Raw genomic sequence first — 10,097 nt, forward strand, 5'->3', positions numbered from 1 at the left:
AAAAAAGTTACAGTGTTCTCAATTTACATTTTTCAAAGTCTTACAAAAATACTGAGAACATAATGGAACAGGACAGTCTTTTCTTTTTGCCATAGTGTTATTACATTTTAGTGTTAGGAAGGGAACATTATGGTGTTTTTAAATCAACTAATCTGTGGGAAAAGGATGGGCAATCTCCTCCTGTGCAATTTACTGCCTCTGAAAACTCACTGGAGGGACAGCTATGGGTCAGTTCCGACTCAAGGGCACACCAGCAAAAACTGTTTGGGTTTAAGTCTCAGCTTCAGTGCAAGCTGTATAACCTCAGAGATAGTATTTTACATCTCTGAGCCTAAATTTCCATGGCTGAAAAAACCCCCTACTCCTCAAGGAATGTGTGATAAATGAGACAATTTAAGTAAAGGAATACAGGATGATGTGTGACATGAAAAGACAATCAATAATCATTACACCTTGTTCCTCTTTTAACTATTTGAAAGTTTCATTCATTCATTTTTACTTAGGTCAGTGTCCAAAAGTCACTTCCTTGCCACACTTCCCTATCTACTGTAACACACTCAACACTCTCTATCCTCTTATCTGGCTATTCCCCCCCACACACACACATTTATCACCACAAGACATTACAGTATGTATTTATTTCCTTTTCCATTTACTGTACCTTCTCAGCTTAAAACCCATGAGGAAAGGAACTTTGTGTCATCTGTTTTGTTTATAACCCAGTAATTAGGAAAGCAGTTGACAAGTAGTGAGTACTTAAATTACATTCGTCAAACGACTGAATGTGCTAACTCTATGCATACTGGGACTTACTACATGTGAGTGGGTCATTGTTGAAATAAGAATTTGAAGTTAATCAAGAAATGGTTCCTTATGCTCTAAGAGCTCCTAACCTAGAAAAGGAGGATACATAAAAAGATAACTATATTAATAGTAAACAAATCCCACAGTATTCCAATACCTAAAGCACTATGAGATTACAAAAACAGAAATTAATTCTGTAAGCTTTGGAATCTGAGAAAATTTATGTCTCACCTAGAATACTACAGTTGTTTCCCAACTGTTCTCTCCATAACCACTCTGTCCTCTGCATTCTATTCATTAATCAACATTCAGAGAGATACTCATTCCTCCTGCTTAAGTCCCTCCAATGGTATCCAATTCATGACATTTAAAACAAGATCCAAACTCCTGTTGACTGGTCCCACCTCCATTTATGTGGCTGGGTATCTATTACATAGATACAGATAATATATTCCAAACCAAAGCCAGTGCTGTCAAGTCAATTCTGACTCACAGCAATTCTATATGACAGAGTACAACTGCCCCTATAGTGCTCTGAAGATTATAAACCTTTATGAAAGCATATTGTCTCATCGTTCTACTTGGGAGCCACTGGTGGGCTCAAACCTCCAACCTTCAGGTTAACAGCCAAACACTTACTTCATTATGCCACCAGGGATCATTATATAATACACATATCCATATATGAAACAAACCACTACCTCTCCTTTACTCAATTTCCGAAACACTGACCTTTTTCTTTTTCAAGCATTTCAAAATCTGTCCTAGCTCTGGGTCTTTGTGTTTGCTATTCACTTTGTCTGGAAAGTTCCTCCCCTAGGCTAGTTCCTTCTCACCATTTAACTCTCAGCTCAGACGCCATCTACTTAAATTGCTTCTTCCACCACCACATCCTCCAAGTCTTATTGCTTCCTACTGCTTTTTCTTTTTCTATTATATTTCACTATCTGGAATGACTTTATTTGGGTCAGAGAAGGAGAGGAAGACCCTCAACAAGATCGACTGACACAGTGACTATCACAGCGGGCTCAAGCATGTCCAAATCTGTGAATTAATAAAGTGAAACTGAAAAGATGTTTTCAACATCATTAAAAGAGAACATTTTTCCAGGATGAAAGTTATAGGTATAGTATGCTATTGGCTGAACATTACCAGGGAATTTGGGTTTCCTTCCAAGGACAACTACCCTGTTTCATTGAAATATATGCATTTCAGCCAAACTTACTTGGGAATGGGCACTCGAATTAGCGTCCCTTCCACTTCTGGGTTCAGATTCATTCCACTTTCTCTTATAGCCTTGATAGCTGCAGCTGTACACTGAAAACCAGATCAAAAGGTAAACAGAATTAGTAAATAATTATTACCAGATGCAAGCCCTCTGTCCATAACTGGCAACTCATCTTGGCAGAACATGGAAACATTTAGTTCTGTTACCAGTAAGATCAGGAAGTTACATTGGTGTAGAGTGCTTTGATCAAGCTGAATAGCAAACTATGTCCACTCCTGGTACCAGTGTACTGCGGGAGAGAAAAAAAGGGGAAAGAAGAAAAACTAAAAAGAAAACAGCTCTGCTTCTTTGAAAAGATTTCAATGGTTTGAGGCAACGCAGATCAAAACCACAACAAATCCTCAAGGGAGAGGGGCTGTTCTGTGCAAAAATCGGTGTAAAGACAGATGAAAGATTTTATACATTAAAAATCCCAGTTGACATTTTACACTCAAAATATACCAGTGCTGATTTAGAATAAGTAAATAAATTTAACTCATTCACATCTACAATCCCCAAACTTACATGTTTGAATAAGCAATAAATCTCCACTCCTGAGGAAGAAGAAGCTTTTTCCCAAAGCTTGGCCTTTGGGAAAGGAAAGTTATCAGTCCAAACCCCAACTCAGCTAAGCATGTGGCCCTTGGGCAAAAAGCTTGACCACTCTAAGCTTCTGTTTTGCATTCAAAGAAAAGGACATTCTGTTGTAGAGTGGACTAAATAACATTAATAATACATCCTGTTCCATGTCTGGTATATAGTAAAAGTCAAAGGGCATTATTATATAAACTTACATATATATTTACTCTAAAAAGGTAAGAATGCTCAAAACAGCCAACAGAGCTGAGCTGATGTCATACACTGCTGCCCTGTCCGACATCGTGCAGGGCTCTCAAATGTGCTAGATGACACACTGGTCCCTTGATTTCCCAAAGTGACTCACCTCACAATCAAGCAATGTTAGAGTCATACCTGATATGAAATCCTAAAGGATAACAAGGAAGCATATACTTTCATTCCTATGTGAAATTCATGAAAACAAAGCCTCTGACATTTCCAAAAGAATCTTAGGTTTGATTAGCGCCAACACACATCACTTAGAAAAGCATTCCACATTCACAGGACCAATTCTTGGCCTTGAATTCTTCTAGAGTTTCTGTTTTAAAATGAGTGGTGATTGCTGTACGTCTATTTTACTTTTTACGGGGTTTTTTTGTAGGTGGTGCCTATAAATCTCCATTTCATTACAAAAATAATCTTAGTTCTGCATCTGTATGAGGTATAACTGTAAGTCAGAAAGACAAACCAGAGCTTCCACAGTAAATGAATCGTCTCCTTGGAAGGCTACACACAGATGTAACATTGCTTAAAATAGGAAATTCTTAAAATGGTATTACTAACCACAGGCTATCAAAGCTGTAAATAAAAAACCTTCTACATAATTAAATACTGTCTTTCATTATGTATATGGAGACATGCAGGATAATGCCTTCCCTGAGAACCCAACAAAAATCAAGTGAGGACCCCACCATAACACTTAGTCACTGGCTGTAAGGAGAAAACTCTAGGATCCTCAACTCTGAGACAAGTAACACTACTTTGTCTATATATAGTTTCCAAATTCCTCCATTTATTCAAGAAATAATTTAGAATTAGGTCTGGTGAAACCCCATTTACTCATTGCTGCTGAGTTTGAACCAACTCAGAACTAACTCTCCAAGAGGTTTATGAGGCTATTAATTGTACAGGAAGAAAATGTCCATCTTCCTGCTGCAGAGCCACTGGTAGTTCCAATAGCCAGAGAGGTATGGCCTTTCAGTTTGCAGTGCAACTCCCTGGTGTACAAAGTTGTTGCGTACCATCAAGTCTGAACTGACAAATTGCTGACCCTCTAGCAGATTTTCAGAGGGAGTAGATCACATGAAAACAGACTGCCCATCCTTCTCCCGTGGAGCAGCTGGTAGATTCACGTTGCATGCCTTTGGATTTGCAGTGCAGCTTCTTACCACTAGGCCACTAGAACTTCCTGGTGTATAAAAAAATACACCAAAAACCCAAACCCACCTGCCTTAGTCAATTCTGATGCACCGTGAACCCAAGGCAGAGTAGAGTTATTTCATAAGGTTTCCAAGGCTATGACTCTTTAGGGAGGCAGACTGCCACATCTTTCTCCTCTGGATCCACCAGTGGGTTCAAACTGCTGACCTTTCTGTTTACAGCTAGGTGCCTTAGCAACTGTACCCCTAAGGCTCCTCTATAGCACATGGGTAAGTTGAATAAAAGAGCTAGCTACAGAAATGAAATTTCTTCCTTTAGAGGTCTATCTTCCGTAATAAAATGAAACAAATCTGTAAGATTAATAAAGGGAGACTCTCCATTTTGAAGCATGACCTCATCTCAAGTCTCCAAGGCTTCTTCTTCTGAAGTTCTTTACTAACTGACCAACTACTCATTGCTCTAATATCCCACCACTACCACCTCTCTTTCAGAGTCTGGCCCAACTGTTTGCATTCAGCCTACCTTTGCAGACACTGGAGCACCTAGAGCTGACACCAAGGCAGAGCATTTAAACTTTAAGAATTTATTAAGGCAAAAAGGAAATAACACAAAGAGTAACATAAAAGCAGTGAGACTGGTTAAGACACAGCTTGCCCTTTGGGGATTCCAACCTGTCCCCAAGTAGTTAGTGAATTAACCTCAGAAAATAGCTCTATATAAAGAAAATAAGCACTGAATGAATGTTCAGCAGTAACCCAGGGCAATTAAATTGCTTTAAAATGTGATGGTTGGAAGTACTCTGCCTGTAGGATCATAGTTCCCACATGAGAGCTAGCAAGAAAAGACTACAATAACCAATCAGCAATGTTTATCACTGCTATGCTTAAGCTAAAGGACAAAAGATGATAAAACACTGAGGAGAGGGGTGTAAATTCAATCACGTCAACCTCAGGCTTCAGTTTCCTCCTCTATAAAATGGAATAATGTTCATAAAAAATTTAGAGAGAAATTTTCACAAAACAAGAGAAAGTGCTTGGCAACACAGCATACACAATATGCATTCATTCTTTTCCTGCCACAACAGCAATATCTTAAGAACACCGGAGAATTTCTTTTTCTTGGATTTTATTTTTTACCATTTACCCAGTTTTGTTCAAATCATGCTGTGGCTTTCATCCTCCTTTTTCTCTTTCTCATCATTAACTCTAGCTGCAGGCACGTTTATGGAAGGCAACAACCTTGTGTATCATTTATCAAGCAGGACACATGTTAAACAAATGTAACACAATTTTCTGTCTTCAGTGCATTTAAAAAGATTATGCATGTAAATCTGCGCCTGTGTCACTACAGTATGACACAGAAATGCTCAGGTTTGGGAAGAAAGTCAATCTCATGAAGAACAGAAAAGAATTATATAAACACAAAGAGGATTCGTTCAGCATTTGAAGCTATGAACTTGAATATTCTATGGACAGCTTCTAAGCTGGCGGAAGGAAATGTTTATTTAGAGCTATCTGTTTAATATAAACAAGAGATGAGATAAAGGAATTCAAAGGACAATGTAACCCATACTTCCTCACTCTGTCCGGTGAACCTTTCTACCAAGATGCTGGTAAGGTTTCTTTCAAACCCCGAAGAATTTCAACATAGAGAAATGAGGAGATAATCTATTTGAAAAACAAAGATATTCTCCTACTTCCTAAGAAAACATTAAACTATTAATATCACTCTTCTTCTGTTCATGTCACTTGCTATTTGATAACAGAAGTTGCTAACTTCGAAAAGCAATCTGCTTGATGAGGTCTTCATGCTGTGTAATTAGGAGGCTATTCCCTAAATTGGCCTGCAGTGCCTAGGAGATTAGATCAGGGCTCTGAACCGGTTCATTCCAGTTCAACTCCTTGCTGAGAACTTGCATTTCCACATCTCACTCCCTTACTCATCCATTGCCATTGGGCTGGAAAAGATTCAGAGCTGATCCTTCAGCAGATTTTCTTTTTTTTAATTTTTAATAAAATTTTAATCATTATTTTAATGGGCATTTGCAGAGAAGTTAGACATTCTGAGGTGCTAAATTGCTTGAGAGGAGATTGCTCATCTTTTTCCTGCAGAGCCACTGGTAGATTTGAATCTCAAAAGAGGTGCCACCTTTGAGTTAGAGTCACCAGAGCTCCCTATGTCCACACCAGGTATTACTGAATCAGAATCAATAGCATAAAAGTTTCTCAGGTGGTTATTATAGATTCCCTGATGAAATTTACAGATAGATTCATAGGTGATCTGACACATAGAATAAGAGACTTAAAAGCTAATTTTTAATGTTGATTCTGATTCAGTGTATCAGTATTAGAAATTCAAGTTCTCAGCAAGGGGATGAATAAATTTAAGGCCTGGATTAGATAAAGAAGAGGAAATGGCTCAATAGTTAAGAGAAAACCAGAAAGGATAAGAATTGGTAGCTCCCTTTTCATCCATTTCAGCGCTCCTCAGTGGCAGCAGGAGAGAGCGCTTCCCTTCCCTGACCCTAAAGACAAGTACACATTCAGGCAAGGAAAACTTACTCCGTGCTTCTACATGCCATGCACTGTATTAGTAACTGCATACAAGAAGTAAAAAAACAAAACAAAACAAAAACCAAAAAACCTTACATTTCAAACTTACAATAATTTGGAATAAAAATAAGTAAGTAAATGTGTCACTATCAATAAGAGTACAATGAAGAAAAGGACTGAGCTGTGTAAGAGAGCCTAGTGTGGAAAAGCATTTTTTGGAAGTAGGAGTAGAATCCACTTCCTAAACAACATGCCTTCAAAAACTCAATGAACTTTGATAAATGTCGATAGCTGTAGAGGGGCTTCAGGCCTTTTGTTCATAGGGTCACTATGAGTCATGCTCGACTCGAAGGCAATCAACAACAATTGGGGAGTAAGGAAGACTTCTCTGAGAAAGTGATATTTAAACTATGATCTGAAATATGACTAGTATTTATCCAACAAGAATGCTCCAAGCATTTCTAAAGGCCCTGAAAACTGATTTTGGGGAACTGAGAAAAAGCCAATGTGGTTACAGTGAAAAGCATCAATGACAGGGGTACAATATAAGACTAGTAATATTGGTGAGACAGGCAGGGAGGAGCTAGACCATGAAAAAAGCCTTCAAGGCCACATTAAGAATTTTGAGCTTGTTCTTAACGATTACTTAATGCCACTCATACTTTTAAAGCATGAGAAGGGCATGATGCAACATATCTTTTTAAAAGCTCACTCTAGTTTGGCTCCACAGTCTCTTAACACCAGCAGTCAGGAAATCAAAAGAAGAACTGCATTAGGAAAATCTGCTGTCAGGGTCTTCTCTAGAGTGCTGAAAAGCAGTGATATCAGGCTAGAAACTAAGGTGCAGCTAATCCAAGCCATGGTCTTTGTAGTGACTTGCTATGCATCAGAGAGTTGGACAATGACTGAGGCTGACAGAAGAAGAATCAATGTCTTTGAATTGTGGTGCTGGAGAAGAGTCTTGAACATACCATGGACTGCCAAGAAAACAAACAGGTCTGTCTTGGAGAGGGTAAAACCATGTTTCTCCTTGGAGGCTAGGAGTTTGAAGCTCCGCCTCACTTACTTTGAGCATGTGGCCAGGAGGGACCAGTCCTTGGAAAGGGACATCATGCTCGGAAGGGAGGGACATTGCAGGAGAAGACCCCCAGATGAGATGGATTGATATAGTAATTAGGAATATAGGGATTGGTGTGTTGAAATTAGTGAGACTGGCTCAGGACAGGGCAGGCTTCAGAACTGCTGTACATAGGGTTGTTATGGGTCGCAGACAACTTGATGGCACATAACAACAATAACAATTAGCTGATATATGGCTAATGCAATGAGGGAATGATGAAGAACAGAGTTCCTGGCACATTAACTACAAAAGCATTCCAATTTGAGACAGTATGTTCATAACAAGGCCTTTCCAATTCTCATTATCTTCAGCCCAGTCTGCCAGATCCAGTCGGTCCAATGTTGGTCTGTCTTTGGGATGGATCTATTGAAACAGTCAATCAGAACAGGAAGGAACTTCATGTTCCTGTGCCTTCATGTTACAAGATAAGGAAGTGAACACCTAAAAAGTGAAGCAATTTGCACAAGGTCAACCAACCAGTGGGTAGTCGGGGTAGGACCAGAACAAAGGTTCCCTAGTACTCCTGATGCAGTCCAATACCTACTGGACTTACCGCAACAGATTCAAAATCAAAAAGTCTCAACGTTGAAATGATCAAATACAGCCTGCATTCTAGCCTCGATAGCATCACATTTTGGGTAATATCCTATAATCCACTTTGAACAGAATGTGAATTCCTGAAGGGACTGTTCCAAATACTAATGAAAAGGGCTCAAAGTGATCGCCCACAGGGCATAGTAATATGCTTTATTTGCTTATAGCCTTTAAAAAATGGAAGTGAATAGTTAGCAACATTTAACAAAGATCCCATGTTAAAAATAAGGTTACCAATATCTTCTGGAAATAAAAATCCAGTAACACAGATTGTGGGCTACCTTTCTGCCTGGTAATAAGTAGCAGGAGCTAAGCCTAAGCTGGCCGTCCAAGCAGGGCATGGACTCTACTATACTGTTGTTGTTATGTGCCGTCAAGTCGCTTGCAACTCATAGTGACTCTATGTACAACAGCTCTGAACCGTACTTTGTCTTGAGCCAACCTCATTATCTCAGACACACTCACCTCCATTACCCCAGACACTGAATCAATCCATCTCATCCAGGGTCTTCCTCTCTTACACTGTCCCTCCACCCTTCCAAGCATGATGTTCCTCTCCAATGACTGACTTGTCCTTCCTTGCAACACGCCTAAAGTATATAAGATGGAGCTTCAGAATCCTTGCCTTCAGGCATGCAGTTCAAATCCAACAGATGCTCTGCTGGAGAAGGAGGGGCAATCTACTTCTGCACCAGTCAGATCTGATTTGATGGTACACATACACAAAAGAATAATAATAATAAAAAAATAATAGTAATAATGAAGAAGAATTCTTGTCTTCAAGGAGTAGCCTGGTTTCAAACTCTCTAGGATGAATCTGTTTGTTCTCCTAGTAATCCACAGTATATTCAATATTCTTTTTCAGCATCATAACTCAAAGGCATCAATTATTCTTCTATCATCCTTAATCACTGTCCAGCTTTCTAATGCATAGAAATTGCAAAGACAATGGCCTGGATCAGGCACACTTTACTCTCTAGAATGATATCGTTACTCTTCAGAACTCTAAAGAGGTCCCTGACAGCAGGTTTTCCTAGTGCAATTCATCTTTTTTATTTCCTAGCTCCTCCGTATACTGCAAAGGCCACTCACTGCATATCTCCACTCCTGTTTTCCTTAGATAGGGCTTGTGTTGGTACTTGCTTGGCCCCTATAGCATCTGAATTTATCAACAACTACAAAAATTTCAGAAACAGGAAGAGTGCCGCTCTTCATCTTTAATTCCCTTTGACTATGCCTTCTATCATTATATCCCAAACGAGAGAAACACCTCTTTCTGGCTTCCCTCAATCTGCTTGATTCCAAGGAGAGCTCAAAGAGAGAGACCTTTGAGCACATCACCTTACCTCTGGGAAGTTGGTCATGTTCACTAAAATAAGCTGTGGTGGCTTCATGGAGATTTGGCCAATCTGGTTTAAAGCAAGCTTCCCATCATCAGTTAACACAGTGATATGATCAAGGGATCCTAAAAGAGAAACCATAGAGTCTCAGAATTCAGACAGACCTTAGTATATCCCCATGTCTAAGTCCATATTTCATTCGGATTTAGTTGAATTCTAAAGCTGATTCATTTCAATGTTTGTGGATCCCCTATCAATATGATAAGGATGTTCAAGAAGCTTCCATAGTATTGTTGTTGTTGTTATGTGCCGTCGAGTCGTTTGCGACTCATAGCGACCCTATGTACAACAGCCCTAAACCCTGCTCTGTCCTGTGCAAATCACGCTACCTCTAACACACCCATCCCGATTACCCCAGTCAC

The 10,097-nt window shown here is 39.3% G+C and overlaps 1 protein-coding gene across 2 annotated transcripts in view; it reads right to left on the bottom strand.

Annotated features, from left to right (window-relative positions):
• Window positions 1–10,097, bottom strand: part of MRRF (mitochondrial ribosome recycling factor) — a 78,014-nt gene that overhangs the window by 39,134 nt on the left and 28,783 nt on the right. For both annotated transcript variants that reach the window (XM_006890679.1, XM_006890678.1), the window contains 2 exons: window positions 9,682–9,800; window positions 2,030–2,121 (listed from right to left, as the gene is read on the bottom strand). In XM_006890679.1, the coding sequence (XP_006890741.1) occupies window positions 2,030–2,121; window positions 9,682–9,800 (211 nt within the window). The remainder of the gene's footprint in view (window positions 1–2,029; window positions 2,122–9,681; window positions 9,801–10,097) is intronic.

The sequence above is a fragment of the Elephantulus edwardii genome, unplaced genomic scaffold, assembly GCF_000299155.1.
Source record: "Elephantulus edwardii isolate Elephantulus edwardi_28Jun2011 unplaced genomic scaffold, EleEdw1.0 scaffold00092, whole genome shotgun sequence".
NCBI lineage: Eukaryota > Metazoa > Chordata > Mammalia > Macroscelidea > Macroscelididae > Elephantulus > Elephantulus edwardii.